Raw genomic sequence first — 15,208 nt, forward strand, 5'->3', positions numbered from 1 at the left:
GCCACTGATATACTGTTCAAGCAACAGTTGGCATTGACACTGATGAACAAGTTGGCACGAATCAACTTATGAAATCCTGAAGAGGCTGCTACACGAGCTAACATTCCTCAGTAGACCTAGAGAATTGCAATTGGCTTGAAGTACTCAAATTTCACCAATAAAGGAATTTACTAACTGACACAGGTTAGTGAGGAAATAAAGAGTAATTTAAAATCACTTGAGTTTGGGTAACCCCAACTATATATACACATATCCTACAAATTTGCCATTCAGACATACACCACTTGAACGATGTGACACCGGAAAGTTTGGGACAGTGTGGGACAGTTTTGATCCTATCCATTGTCCCATTGTTTTTGGGTCATCCGAAACCGTCCCATCCAAAATTGTCCCGTCCGAGAACCGTCCCATCTAGAACTGTCCCCTCCAAAAAAACCGTCCCGTCCAGGAGCCATCTTGTTGGGAAATGGGGCCCATGCCGGGGGTCCCAATATGACATTGGGAATGTAAAACAATATAAGTTTTAAAATTTGACAAGAAAATCATAAAATGAAAATTCAGCACAGTCGCCGTGTCTGGTACAAAAAAATCATAATGTTTCTGAATTCCGTCTTGTCCGGCGCCCTCGGCCAGGACAGGACGATTTTTTCGTCGCAGGACAAAAAAACCGTGAAATGTTATGGACTACAACATTTTCAGAATTCAGAAACATTTTTCCAAATTTTAATGCAATTTTGTACCATCTTGGACAATGTTCCTAGAGAAAAGAAGCAGATTCCCCTACCTGGCAGATCCGACGGTAGCTATGCCGCCACGTCGCCCCGAGCGCCTTTCCTAACTGCCTTCTCCTCGTCGCCACTGCGGACTATATAAAGCGGCTCCCTCTCGTTCTCTCTCTGTTCGAGGCGAAGGTCCAATCATGGCGGAGATGGGCGATCTCCGCGGCGACGAGTTCGCAGAGGAAGATGAAGACGATGAGATCCGTCCGTGGCTGTCGTCGGACGAAGAGATTGACGAATTCTACGGCGAATCCCTTCCAAGCTTAAGCGGCGATAGCGAAGTTTCCGGCGAAGAACACGACCTCTCAGTCCCCGTCTTCTCCCCCAATTTCCGCTTCCGACCGCCGTTGGACCGTAATCAGCCGATGCCTCCCGACGCGGATTACGCGTCCAGCGACTTCGACGATCAATTCGATCCGGCGACCGATCTGCCGATTTCGCCGGAGTCCTCGGATTTCGAAGTGGAGGGCCATGGCTTAGAGTTAGGGTTAGGGTTAGGGCTTCGGCTAGGGCTTGGAATTCACAACCGGGGGGAGGAATCAGAGGATGAGTTTAATGGCGGGGATTATCTAGGGCTGTGGCAGTCCGGCGAGGCCTCCACCTCTCCGGATTACAACGGCCTCAGGATCGTCGGTTTTGGATCGGACTCCGATTCCGAGTCTGAGATCTGCCCGATCTTCAATTGCGATTGCCCTCCGGAGGAACAAATCAGCGATGATCAGATCAGGACCAACCAGAGTGTTGATTTCGATTGGGAGCAGGCTGCGGAGGCGATCAACCTCCAGGACGAGGGCGATGTTGTAGTCAGCCCCGACAATGAGTGGGCGTTCCTCCTCTCTCTGGGCGCGGCGGGAGAGGAAGAAGATGATGATGAAGAAGAAGAAGGGATTGCTGATGCGTTGGGCTTGCAGGGGAACTTCGACAAGGGTAATCCCCCGGCGGCAGCGCACGTAATCGAGCGCCTGCCCTCGATTGTTCTAACGCAGATGGAAGTCTGCGCGGTTTGCAAGGACGAGATCTCGTTGGAGGAGAAGCCCAAGCAGCTGCCGTGCTTCCACCATTACCATGCTGACTGCATCTTGCCATGGCTGAAAATTCGGAACACTTGTCCTGTCTGCCGCCATGAACTGCCCACTGATGACCCGGAGTTCGAGCTTCATCTCCCAAGTGGAGGAGAGGCCGGAGGAATAAGATCGCCGCTTCTCCACTTGATTTATGAATCTGAAATCTTGGAGATGGAGTGATTGGAGCTGATTCAGGTGATTATCTTTGACCATTGATCCACACGATCAATTACCGGATGTCTTGTGAATATATCCCGCCTCTTTTGATTGCTTGCTGCTTCTGCTTCTTCCCCAATCTGCTCAATTTTTTTTTTGTAACTGGGGAATGACGATCATTCTAAAGCATCTGAAATTCTTCCTTTTTTTATTGCATGGAATTGGGTTTCGCAGAATCTAATGATTGAACCACGCATTTATTTAGTTTAGTGGCTCTGGAAATAATTTTGTTTTGAAGTAGATCATTAAGCAACTAAAGAACAGGGGTCTAGTTATTGATTGCATCATCATAAACTGGTGAATGATGATCATTCAAAAGCATCCAAATTCGTCCTTGTTTGATTGCATCATCACAAACTGGTGAATGAAGATCGTTCAAAAGCATCCAAAATTCGTCCTTATTTGATTGCATCATCAAAAACTGGTGAATGAAGATCGTTCAAAAGCATCCAAAATTCTTCCTTATTTGATTGCATCATCAAAAACTGGTGAATGAAGATCATTCAAAAGCATCCAAAATTCGTCCTTGTTTGATTGCATTATCATAAACTGGTGAAAGAAGATCGTTCAAAAACATCCAAAATTCGTCCTTGTTTGATTGCATGGAACTGAGTTGCGCAGAATCAAATGATTAAACACGCATTTATTCAGTTGTTCTGGAAGTCATGATCATAATGAAACTGAAGTTTTCTTCAAAAAAATAAAAATAAAGAAATGAAGTACAGAGGACTTAGCTATGGATATGGATCATCATGGAACTTCTCTGCAAATCATAACTTACTGGGGTTTGATGATCTAGAAACTGGCTTTGTTGTTACCTCAAATTTGGGCCATGAACTTCCTCACTGCGTTGATCAGAGGGAGAGGATTCTCCAGGTGCACTGCATGGCCGCTGCTGGGGACCTCCAAGATAGAACAGAAGCAATCCTGATCATCATTCACCGGTGAGATCCGCATCTCATCAAGCATTTTTTTAGCGATCTTCTTGAACTTGGGGTCTTTCTCGCCATGTACTAAGAGGATGGGTTTCCTAAAACTCTTAAGTTCTTCCCAAAGCGACCTATTACACAACCCACAAATCATAAAAATCCCATGATTTTTTTATAGATATGATCTGCAATTCTTACCCTTGTTTCCCAGCACTCAATCCATAGAGTGCTTGTGCCAGAGCCTGCGGGTCACCGTGTTCTTGGCGAGAGCGGACGATATTTTGAAAGTTGGGGTGATCTCTGAAACTGCCACAGGAGGGTGGATCAGAAGGTAAAATTATATAATATTTGCTAGAAGGTAAAATTATAAAATCAAGGGCTTAGGGTGTTTTGGGTAGTTTACCTGCTCCACAGGTCACTGGCGTACCAAGTTTTAAGAAAGCATTCCATGCCCAAGGCAGATAAATAGTTAGCTCTTGCTTCATCCTGTGCTAGACGGGTTCTTCTGGCCGAATCGACCCTTATTCCTGGACTCCCTGATATCATCACCGTCCCCTCAATCTACACCAAACAAAGAAAGAAATCTTTTATTTATTTATTCCGAAGATAAATCAGGTAGTATTCTGTGAATACCCCATTTTGAAAAAAAAGAATTTGTTTTTTTTCATCGGATCCCCAAAGATTGAATTGGGAATTCTCATATGAATTGAAAGAAAAAGATGGAATTTTTCCTTGGCATCTTTGGACCAGATCTGGTAAATAAGGAAAACCCGAATTTCTTGGAATCTTTGTACTCGTCAGCAAAGAGTAAATTAGGAATTGATTTGAAGAAAAAAATTGGGGTTTTGGAGCAGACCTTGTCCTTGTATTTGGTTGCCATGTAGAGTGAGATCCTGGCCCCCAGAGAATATCCCACCAAGATTACCTCCTTATCCGTGAGATGAGAGAGAAGTTTACATAAGATATCACCCACCAGCTCCAAAGACATGCTTCTTTCTCTCTCCTCCTCGTTGACCACCTTCCAGCTTATCTCTGACTCTCCATGCCCTGGTAGGTCAACGGCTATGCATCGAGCGTTGACCGAGAGAGCCTTCATGATTGGCACCCAGTCACCCCCAGCCCCAAGAAAGCCATGCAGAAAAATACACACTCTTTCCGGTGCTTCGCATGGGCTTGTTACGACTTCTTGGACTCTGATACTGCAAGTGTATTCGGCTTCTTCCAATGTCCATTTAAAATCCCTCACACTCTCACCGGAGAAACTATTAATGATGGTGTTTCGATCAACTTGGAATCTCTCCAGCAAGTTAGCAGCAGCTTCTATCGAGATCTCCATAGTATTATGCCGGTCTCCACCAACAGAAACAGAGATTTTTTCTGTGGAGACATCTTCGTTAAGCCATCGGTAAGTCCCCAAGCCATGTGCAATTGCAGGGCTTTGTTCCTTTCCCTTGGCCAGACAGATCTCATCTGCTTGCCTCTCTAGATAGCTTGAAAATAAGGCGTAAGTGGCCAAGCTTAGACTGCTCTCAAATGCACTGCTGATGACAACCGTCTTTCCATGCCCTTGCGCCCAGCGCGCGATAAGCGCTGCGTTTTCGAATCCCCCCACCACACTTGGTTTGATGACCTGGGCAAGAGCGTTTAATCTTTAATCTGAGGAAAATTATTTTAATCTCGGATGAGTGTCTGTGGTCTAAGAGAAAACGAAGAGTGCTCACAATGGCGACGATTCCTGGGTGGATGAATTTCTCCAGTTGGTTGAGATAGTCGCCTTTGATAGAGTCAATTGTTTCATCCAATGCGACGGGTAAGTTTGTTTCTTCACAGAACTTTATTATGTCACCCTCTTGCTGCACGGGTTCCTGAAGTAGCTCAAAAAAATTAGAAAAAACAGTAGATTCCATTCTATTTCCTTCGTTTTTAACAAAAAATGGACTATCAATCCTTCAAATTACAACAATTATGTAATCAGAAAGATGGAGAGTACCTCAATGTACTGGATGGCACAATCTTTGACACACGATCCAAATAAAACAGCCTGCTCGAGTGCCCAGCCTCTGTTGGCATCAACACGTAGATCTATTTGATACCCATTTTTTTCTCTGATTTTTTTAATAACTTCTGCATCTTCCCGGGGATCTTTTCGTCGAGCAGCCTGTAGCAGTGCAACATCATGATGTCAAGGATTTTAATGTCTCAAGTATAAAGTTGCGTCTCATTTTAACCCAAAATTTAAAAACATGAGCTTTGAAAAGTATATGCTTTTACCTTCACCTTCACCGCTCTGAAGCCTTCTGCCACCATTTGAGAAACAAGATGAGCTACTTCGTCAGGAGTGCCGTTGCAGTCTACAAGGGCGCAAACGGGAACGCCAGACCGTTTCTTCCTCGAATCTCCACGTCCAAACAGCCCGCCTTGTTGTCTAGCTTGAGCCAAAAGTACTGCCGTTTCAATCCCACAGCGTACACTTGGAAATATCGACGAGGGCTTCATAAACAAGGAACAGGTGGATTATTAATATTTTAATTATTTTTTAAATTATTTGTATTCTCTCCATCTTTACCCACCATTACTCCCAGGTGCTTCCAAAACCATGAACCAAAAGACCCCCCGAGTAACGCAAGAAGTCTGGGTGCGCTCGCTCCTTCAATTACGTGAGCGAGAAATCTGAGTTGCTCCTCGACGTCTTCCAGACTTTCTCGGTGGATACTAATCGGAGCTACCTGTTCAAAGTTCAACCTTACAAAGAGTCCGAATACAAGAAAATAGATCTTGATCATCGGTCTCGGGTGATCTTCCTTATTTTCTTTAAAAAACCAGAAAATAGATTGTGAAGCAGACAATCTTACTGATGCGATCTAGATTAATTAACTTGGCTAGATGCAAAGATTTAATTTTCTATGGACTTACCTCGCCAAATCCAACACTCCCATCATTTAGAGTCAGGGTTACTATGTATCCTTCTTTGTTCAGGGAATGCCCATCTGTGTTTCTTGGAGAAGACGTGAGCGGAAGAGCAAGCTGTATCCTACCCACAACAATAATTGGCAGTCACTTCTTCGTAATCATATAGAAAAAGAAAAGTAAAATAAAAAATTACTGAATAGAAAGTATTTCACCCAGAAACAACCTGTACTTGGAGAACTCCATTTTGACTATAGTTAAAAGAGATGAAGGACCAAGGAATGGGGCTTTGATGGGTGATATAATTTTTAATGCTTCTTGGGATGCCCAGCCAGCAGACCACTTTAAGATACTGAGAAAGAGGCAAGTATAAGTAGATGGAGAAACGGAAAAGGTCGTTAGGCGAGGAAAAAAGAACCTGTGAAAACTTGAATTACTCCTTATGGAACTTTCGACCTCAATCACGCAGTCTCTATCTAGATCCTGACAGCTTGACAAGGCCTCTTGCAGTCCCTTTTTTGTGTGTACATGAAGATGAAGTAAACTGAAACATTTGAAGCAATAATTAACAATCATCTTTAAAAAAGACACAAAAAAGACACTAAGTCAACTTAATGTCAAAAGAACACAGAATAGAGAAAAAGCTTCAGTTGTGCTCCACATTTTTGAGAATTTGGCCCATAATGAACATGAGGAAACTTTAACCCGCAAGACAAAGCCAGTTCCATCTGAAAAATTCCAAGATTTTCTGACACTTGACTACTTGCATACTTCTACAACTTTGCCTGAAGGATTTGACAAAGGTTTTCAATTTAGATATCTGAAGTAACTACAAAGGGTTTCCCAAGTTTATTCAACTTTCCCATTTATAAGGAGGATCGAGGCCTAGGACAGAGCTTATATACCTGTCATATTTCCTGTTTCTATCATTTCCTTTTTTGTTCTCTATCCTTTTCTAGGCTAACTATTAGCCCACTATGTGAAAAACACCACCTGGTGTCCAAACCAGAGTTGCTTAATGAAATGAGTATGTCGTTCAATAGAAGAATAAATTTTGAGAAGTCTCTGGTGGGGAGATGAAGACATCTGTCCCATATAAGACATGGTATTAGAGCTATCAGGTGTCTACAGTGAAAGAACGATTGTATTATGGTCTTGCATCATCAACCATAAGTTGACTTCTGCGAGGTGATTTGGTTTGGCACCAGTTCCCAACACAACAACTGTGACACCATGGCTTGGTGTGGCCCGTCTTCGGGAGACAACAGTAGCAGCTGTGTTGATTCCTAGCTGTATAGAATCCAAGAAGTGTGCAGCTAGTCATCATGGATTCATCGTAGACATCTGCCTCTTGTCATCGTGAAACTGCCGTAGCAGTGGTTTCTACCTTAGATGCTAGAGTTGGTTAATATATGTTATTTTTTCAACTGCAAATAAAATCCACACTGAGGAATGAGAATGATACAATCCGCTCCCGGTCTATGAACATCAGCCTCGGCCCATACATCAAGATGACAATCTGGCCCAGAAGAGCCCAATACTGCAGCCTTAAAAGGGCACCTCCGAGGACGGCAGAGAGACCTTTGACCATCGTAAGTTCCTACGAACCCATCTCTCTCGCTTATCTCTTGCTCTCGCTCATCGTGTGTCTTAACTCTCACTCATCTCTCTCTCTCTTGCAGAAGGCCACCCCTCCAAGTGGAAGACGATTGGGAGCCCGTGGCGTGTACAACCCCGTCACCCCTCTCCTTATCTTATCTCTCTTCTTTCGACGTGCCAACTCTGTCAAGCACGCCCCTTCCTTTCTCCCTCTCTATCTTCCCGAACTCTCCTTCCTACTGGGAAATATGTGTTCGTCTCAAACAAGTTTTGAAAGTCTATTATTGTTGAAGTTTCCACAAGGGAGTAGTATCAGAGAACACTTTTAACTATAGCTCAACTTCTCCAGTGACAAGTGTGGCTATTGCGGACTCTCACGGCGAAGGTGATAAACCGTTCAGGAGTATGTTTGTAAACTTCAGACTCTCTAGGATGAGATGAATTTCTAAATGTCTGTTGCTGAAACGGGTTGTCCATGTTAACAGTATGACTCGCTCTTTTCAAAAATATAACGCGAACGTGCCCATAAGAGACGCGGACATTCAGGTAAGTTAGGTCGCACATGGAAAAGCCACACATCAACGGGAGACTAATCAGTAAACGAATTGTGAGTCAAGGGGGACCATCATTCATTTTCAAGAAAGGGTCACCCCCAGCTGCGGTTGAAGGCAGGAAGCAAGAGGCACCTGCCATCAGAAGGGAAGGATTGCTACATCTTCCTCTCACATTAACTCCAATGCCTCTTCTACCTATATTGTTCTCTTTCCCCATTTGCAACTCGCTACCAAATTAGCATCTCCAACTTCATATGAAAGAACATTGTACATCTGGATATTCATTATCATTGATTCTTATTGAATTTCCAATTTGGGAAATAGAGTTCAAGAAAGCATTATTACGGGAATTTCCAGGCTGATTATCACACTAAAATGTGAAATATCAACTGAGTAAGTTCCTTGTGGGACTTCATACAGATTATGACTCTTTTCGGCACCGAATGCTCAATAGAGAGAAAGTCCAAAGCTTGGAGCAAGCTGTTGAACTGAGGCTGCATGGAGCTCTCTCTCTCTCTCTTTCTCTCTATCTCTTCTTCTCTCTTTCTCCATTGTGAGTGGGCCACGTCCTATAACTGGCCCACATGGGAGCATACGTTCTATTTGAAAAATACTCTAAGTAAAATCCCACGTGTGAACCTTTAAGTGACTCACACGTGGGACCATGTAATGGGGCCCCTTTAAAAGGCCCCAAGCCCTAGCCGCCAGAAAGTGTGTTTTTTGGTCAAAGGTTTCTTCCTCTCAGGCGCCGCCCTTGGCTGGAGCATTCTTCTCTCCTACTTTTCTTCTCATTCCGCTTAAGCTAACACAAGCCATACAGCTTGCTCGTAAAAAAATCTCATACATAGCATCCACTCAATGTCTTTACTGACGACATGGGTCCTGGACTTGTGGACACCACTATGAACCAATCCACCTAGCCTTGTTCACGTGAAGTGAATATCTTGAAACAACACAAGGGAATGTTTGCATGGCAACCAAGGGAGTCAATTGTATGTTTAGATTGCAAGAGGAAAGGGAACAAGAGGGAGAACTGTAGGGATATCCATGGCAGACAACCCAGACATGAACTGTAGGGAGAACTGTAGGGATGCCCCTCATCTGACACTTCATGACATCTATGGCCTCAAAGAGGAACTGGAGAAATACAAGAAGCTGAACCGAAGGATTGGGCAAATTGAGGAGAAGAATGTCTTGCTGAGTTTGGAAGATGGTGCAACTACAGTGTTGATGTTGAATGGAGAATGCCCTATTGAAGTGGACAATCTTCCTCTAGTAGAACTGTTTCATTCTTGAAGTGGACACTTAAGTCATGTGAACTTTTGGGGAGAATGCTCCCTGTATTTGCAATTAATGGGGACCTCTTCGAGCTAATATGTGATACATGTCATTTTTCTATGCATTGGAGGTCCTTGTTTAAAAGGGAGAGTTGAGAGAAGTGTCAGCCTTTTTGATCTGATGCTTAGGATAATTGGGGACCGTGTACCACATTGCTATTGCATAGGGCTCATTTGGGTATATCTTCTAAAACACAACTCGGAGACAACTGGTCTGGGCATCCACCTCAAGGAGTTCAGAAAAATCATAAGAGGTGTGGAATAGAAGGAGATCTGAAACTTTCACGTTAATCAAGGTCCTGGATGAGCTAAAAGATATCAGAAGCTATCATAGGAAGAGGAAAGGGAGAGACATGGGCACAGGGAGACATTGGCTGAGGAAGATAAGGTGGAAATGGATTGGCAGCAGAGATCAAGACAACTGTGGCTGAAAGACGGAGATATTGACACAAGGTTCTTCTATCTTATGGTTGCTTTTGATGCCTCGCAAGAGGTCACCACGCCCAAGATTGCAGAGATCCACTGACATGTAGGAACTGCAAAGGACTTGGGCACCGACAGTCCTCATGCCCGATGGCAAGCCACACTGCTTTATGGAAGGAGATTCCAAGAGGCAAGTGCAAGGGAGAGACGTAAGAACACCATTGGAAGGGACTGAGCCGGAGGGGAGCGTGAATGCCCACAAACTGTCTTTCCAAGAATGTCCACTGGGAGAAGTGGTGAAAGGAACCGGGGATTATGAAGAGGACAAGAGCGAGCTCTGGAGGAAATTCCCTCACTTGGGAGAGGCAGAACTTTGGTTATAGGACACAGGAGATCTCTTCTTACGGGGGATGTCAATGGTGGCATACATGTCAGTGTGCAGATGGATACAACCAAGCTCTGCAAACGGATTGATAAGATGGCATCATGCACTTCCCCATGATGGGACTCTCTACAATTTTTTTTAGAAGATCATCTCGGAGCTTTGTGAGATGCCAATGGGGTATTGGGTTCATAGTATACTAGCGGCCCTGGTTAGACCCTTTGGTCGACAACAGCATATTATATCAACAGGTTTGGTCTTTGGAGACGGAAATGTTGCAATACTAGAGGTTGATATGGACAGGGGTCTCTCACCTCTACCTTGGCTTATGCTTTGACAGCCAGAAGGTACATGCAAGGTGAGGGTGTCAGTGTGCCACCCCCATGAGCATTGCCACCATAGGTGCGAGGGACGAAGACAATGCAATGCTCTAGTAACACAATCTTATTAACTGAGGCACAACATGGGCAAGCTGAAGTATTAGTGAAGTCTACCAACATCCTACAACAGTTGGAGTCTTTGTTGATGGCAGAGAACGTAAACGAAGAATCCAAGGGGACGATGACCACTAACAGAGAGGACCTCGAGGAGACTATGGCATCTCGGGATTTTGCGACGACACAAACTCCACTAGCAGATAATATAGATCCGAAGAATAGTGCACTAAACACCCAGCCAAAGACTAGACAAAACAATAAAGATTTATAAGATGAGAGGGTCATCTTGGAGGGCAAGCATCCTGTTGGGGGGACCAAATGTGAGGGAGCAAGAATGGTGGGAGGAAGCAAGCTTGGAGTACTGTGAAGAATTGCACATGGGCCAGCTGATCATGAAGGGGGATATCTTCTGCAAACTCATCGGTTATAGAAGAAAATGGTGGTTTTATCGTGGTGAGACAGGTGCAAATGTGTGGCTGGTAGCGCAGAAGGGAGGTTGCCTTCGGTTTGCGGAATCAGGCAAGGCAGGTCCATTATTGGAACAGTGAAAACTCAAGAGGAGCAGCCCACTATGGAGGAAAACTTGAAGGAGCAGAATGTGAGGAGTATGAAGGGAGCAGAGGTGGGGTATGAAGAGGAGGCAGATTCAAGACATGGAAAGTATGATCTAAAAGGCAAGAAACCCATGTACGAGACAAACATTGAGATGGGTGACCATATAGCACATCGAAAATGATGATTTGGCAGTTGGATGCTGGGGGGAAGAAGATAGGGGCTGGAGAATTGTGGGCAGGGACTTCCTCGCTGGGTACTTGACTGTGAACATGGTGAAGATTCAAAGGAGTGATGGTTGCAATTGAATACGGTAGGACTGATGGTTGCCTGGAATGAGACATTGTTGGACGGGACTTTTCATAGCAGCAGTACAATTGAAGTGGAGAAGGGACAATTTTTAGCTGGTGATCATATCAGTCTACGGGCTGGTGGACTCATTTCTCTTGGTATCTCTTTGGGGAGAGCTGGCAGAGATGGTGTCAAAATATCAAGCTTTACCACTACTATTTGGGGGTGATTTTAATGTGACGCTTGAGGCGGAAGACAGGCCTAATGGAGCGGGAGGACAGGACCCGGCTGCTGAAGAATTCTGGGCACTTATCGCAGAGACATCTCTAAAGGAAATGGGGTTGGAGGATTGCACATACACATGGAGGAGTTCAGCAGGCCCTACAACTCTATCGCGACTGGATCAATTCCTATGTTCGGTGGAGCTCCTTGAACAATTCCCGCAGGCAGATGTGCCGTCACTTCCTCGACCTTTGTCATGCCACACTTTCATAATTTGGCATTCTTAAGAGAGAACGTGGCAATCCACATATTTTAAAATGTACAGATCTTGGCTTCTAGAGGAGGGCTTCAAGGAGGAGATAGCAAGATGGTGGACAGAAGGTCTACTGCAGGAGTCAGCCACAATAAACCTGTCCAACAAAATTGGAACCCAAAGCAACCACCTCTTGGAATTGAGAAAATATATAAGAGAAGTGAAACAGAATTCGAGTCAAATCCCTAGCCAAAATCAGGGTTTTGGATGACCTAGAAGATGTTACATTTTTATCACAAGAGAAAGCAAGAGAGTGCCATAAACATAGAGAGACAATAGCCCAGGAGGGTTTTGGCGACAGAAGTTGAGACAACTGTGGCTAAAGGAGGGAGATGCCAACGCAAGATTCTTTAATCTCATGGCAAACGAGAGGAGGCGAACAAATCAGATATAGAGGGTACACGCAGGAAACCAAGAGTACGTGGGTGCTCAAGCTGTTGGCAGAGCACTAACATATCCTTCAGATCATGGAGGATTTACTTCAACCAAACTCCCTCACAAACCCCTTGGCTAAGGCTTCAAACACTGACCTACACTGGAGAGAGACACAAACTTATACTTCTTAATTTCTCAACTCACCAGGTTTCCACAAAGAAAAGCACAAAAACCTGACATTGACCTTTGATCGACAAGAAAGCCTTCAGAGTAAGCATCAGTGCAGAGCTTCACAAACCTGTCATTACTTCTGTGGAAATGGATCTCCTGACCAGGAATTACCTTCAAGTACCTTAGAATGTGGTCATCAGCTCTTTGATGAATCTTGTGAGGATTATGCAATAAGTTGACTGACAAGCTCACCACAAAGCCAATGTTGGGGCATGCATGATTGAGATAAATTGATTTCCTAATCAATCTTTCATAGGAGTGCGATGCAGTTGGAAGCTCAAATGCCCCTGTTACAGTTTCCTCTTTCTCTTCTCCTAGTCCTAGATAAGGAAGACAAGGAGGAGAGGAACTCAGGAAAGAGCCAAGGAGAGTTGGTTGGTCCCTGCACACAAATACATTTGCACCCCTTTCTCTTGATTGATTCCTCTCCTCTTCTTTTCATCCGCTTTTCCACACACTTGTCGGAGCCCTAACAGAATCACCTCTCATATGTCAAACCAATGATCTTTACTTCTGTGGATGAGTTTTTATGTTGTGATACCTCCTCCAAGATAAATTAGTTCGTATCTAAAAGCGGAATTGTAAGGTTCAACAAAATTTCTGAAAAGCGACCCACACTGTGTGATCCATCCATGCCGATGCGTAAGAGTTGTGCCCATGCAGATGATCTTAGACCTCAGTATTCACTCTCACCATCTCTCTCATTTCTCCGATTGGCCTCCTCTGCTTTCTTTGATTGAGAGAAGACTCCTCTTTTCTCACTTGACTCAATCCTCAATTCCATCATTAATACCTTTGAACTCCCTCTTGTGTATCATTGACTTCAGACCCTTCTTCCCTTCTGTTACTGGGTTGTTATTTGATTTATCTAGTCACAGCATATGGTGGCTATATACTCATTTTTGAGGACATGGACATATCATAAGTGTCAAGACATGATAGATCATCCCAGAAGCTCAGAACAAGGAACGCCATATCAGGCCTGTCAGGCCCATTATCCGATTCTCTAGCTTTCCCTCTTTTACCTAATAACGGCTAGAAAAATAGCCGTTAATCTAGCCGTTGGAGGCATGTATAAGAACGGGATACTCATCGTCTGTTGAATGTAACGTCTTGAGTAATAACAAGTAGTTCTGTTTCTTCTTCTAACTCTCAGTCCCAGATCCATAGTTAACAATAAGTAAACCATTGTTTCAGATGTTGTCCGCATGGGCCCCCTAATATCGTGTACCTTCCTTTTATTTCTTGTCCTCATTTCTTATATTTAATAAATTCTTCAATATTTCACGACTGCCCGTTTGAGATCTGATTAGAAATGGATCTCACAAGGGAAGGTCTGACTGGGATGATTAGGGCATCACAATGTTAAGAATCTATTATCTTTTTTTCTCATGGAAAGGCACATTGTATCATTTTTTTTCTTCCATCGCTGACAAGTGGAATTGAGACATTTGGAGGGTGGGGCACTGACAGATGTAATAGTTGAGTTTTTCAAGTACCTCTGTTTCAAACCCAAATCTAGACAGGACATCCAAGAGACTCCACAATCCAACGTAAAGATCAAAAAATTATACCCAGAAAACAAAAGCTGTACGACATGCAGAGTTCCTACACCGACTTTGCAGGAAGATATTTTTGGAAAAAGAGTGGAGTCAATAAGAATGCACTTCACAAGTAGTCCATCTTAAAAATGACTCCATTGCTTAAAAAATGAAATGAAGTATGCTGATAGATAAGATAACTCAAGAGCAGTACCCATGGGCTTCGCACAGCTTTTTAACAGAAATATCGTGGGAGGTATAAAAGTACTTCTCCAGTATATCCGATCCTGTTCTCTCTGCAATGGGCAGTAGACTGAAGATTGCTCCACCATGGTTGTTTATCACAAGAATTGTCATAGGCTTCCGCTGAATCCTCCATAGAGTCAAAAAAATGTTAGATGATTTGTCGAGTAATAAGTTAAAAAATAATGAAGGCTGACCAATTCTATGCCTGTATGAATCACAATTCTACCTCTGACTTAGAATCGACAGTCCATTCGTATCATGAAGAAAGGACACATCGCCAATCATACAAAGCACCTGGATGAACGACATGTATAAGTTAACTATGTCAAAAATTTCCTCTACTTCGATGATTAACTTGAAATCCAGTTCTCTAAATTTCCAGAATCAATTGCAACAGGGGCGGCCAAAGAGAAGTAATTTCTAGGAAAGATCATGAATTTTGCACTTGTTTAAAATCTCAGCCATATGATGTTATAATACACAATAGTTTATTATTTGAGAAACATCTAGAAACTCTAAAATGTGATGATTTCCAGCTCCCACTTTCTAGTTCTGCTTATCTTTCATCACATTGGCAATCTAAGACTTGAGTTCAACGATCTGACTGGATAACAATTCTCTCTGTTTTTGGAAGAATGATATTCATTCATTGATATCAAGTAAGATGATTGTGGTTTTCTAGGACTCTCTCACCATCCATCTACCAATCTCTATAGGATGATTGAACCAGTAAGCAGAATGTTATCAGTGACAAAAAGGCTCACATGACTATTATAAAATAAAGTCTCCAGCCCTTATTTCTCATGACCT

General features: G+C 43.5%; 2 protein-coding genes across 12 annotated transcripts in view; one reads left to right on the plus strand and one right to left on the minus strand.

Annotated features, from left to right (window-relative positions):
- Positions 1-881: 881 nt before the first annotated feature.
- On the plus strand, positions 882-5,890 carry LOC144713301 (uncharacterized). 8 transcript variants are annotated; one of them, XR_013584004.1, is made up of 4 exons: positions 882-2,038; positions 2,859-3,003; positions 5,308-5,497; positions 5,571-5,890. XR_013584004.1 is itself a non-coding variant. In XM_078587879.1 (2 exons), the coding sequence occupies exon 1, from the start codon at positions 920-922 to the stop codon at positions 2,021-2,023; it is 1,104 nt and encodes a 367-aa protein (XP_078444005.1). In that variant the 5' UTR covers positions 882-919; the 3' UTR covers positions 2,024-2,038; positions 2,859-3,095. The 8 variants fall into 8 exon arrangements, 1 of the variants encoding a protein (XP_078444005.1); XR_013584005.1 differs by having other exon boundaries at positions 5,325-5,497; XR_013584006.1 differs by having other exon boundaries at positions 2,918-3,003.
- PHYLLO (2-oxoglutarate decarboxylase/hydro-lyase/magnesium ion-binding protein) overlaps positions 2,632-15,208 on the minus strand; it is a 51,625-nt gene continuing 39,048 nt past the window's right edge. For all 4 annotated transcript variants that reach the window (XM_078587875.1, XM_078587874.1, XM_078587877.1 and 1 more), the window contains 13 exons: positions 14,625-14,692; positions 14,367-14,525; positions 6,314-6,439; positions 6,122-6,247; positions 5,902-6,019; positions 5,559-5,714; positions 5,260-5,478; positions 4,979-5,146; positions 4,710-4,853; positions 3,845-4,618; positions 3,392-3,549; positions 3,187-3,294; positions 2,632-3,119 (listed from right to left, as the gene is read on the minus strand). In XM_078587875.1, coding sequence (XP_078444001.1) covers positions 2,879-3,119; positions 3,187-3,294; positions 3,392-3,549; positions 3,845-4,618; positions 4,710-4,853; positions 4,979-5,146; positions 5,260-5,478; positions 5,559-5,714; positions 5,902-6,019; positions 6,122-6,247; positions 6,314-6,439; positions 14,367-14,525; positions 14,625-14,692 — 2,565 coding nt within the window. In that variant the 3' untranslated portion in view covers positions 2,632-2,878. The remainder of the gene's footprint in view (positions 3,120-3,186; positions 3,295-3,391; positions 3,550-3,844; positions 4,619-4,709; positions 4,854-4,978; positions 5,147-5,259; positions 5,479-5,558; positions 5,715-5,901; positions 6,020-6,121; positions 6,248-6,313; positions 6,440-14,366; positions 14,526-14,624; positions 14,693-15,208) is intronic.

This window comes from Wolffia australiana, chromosome 15 (assembly GCF_029677425.1).
Source record: "Wolffia australiana isolate 7733 chromosome 15, ASM2967742v1".
Taxonomy (NCBI): Eukaryota; Viridiplantae; Streptophyta; class Magnoliopsida; order Alismatales; family Araceae; genus Wolffia; species Wolffia australiana.

Bases quoted from the DNA above. Each gene is read 5' to 3' on its own strand.
- LOC144713301 (XM_078587879.1), top strand. From the start codon at position 920: ATGGCGGAGATGGGCGATCTCCGCGGCGACGAGTTCGCAGAGGAAGAT.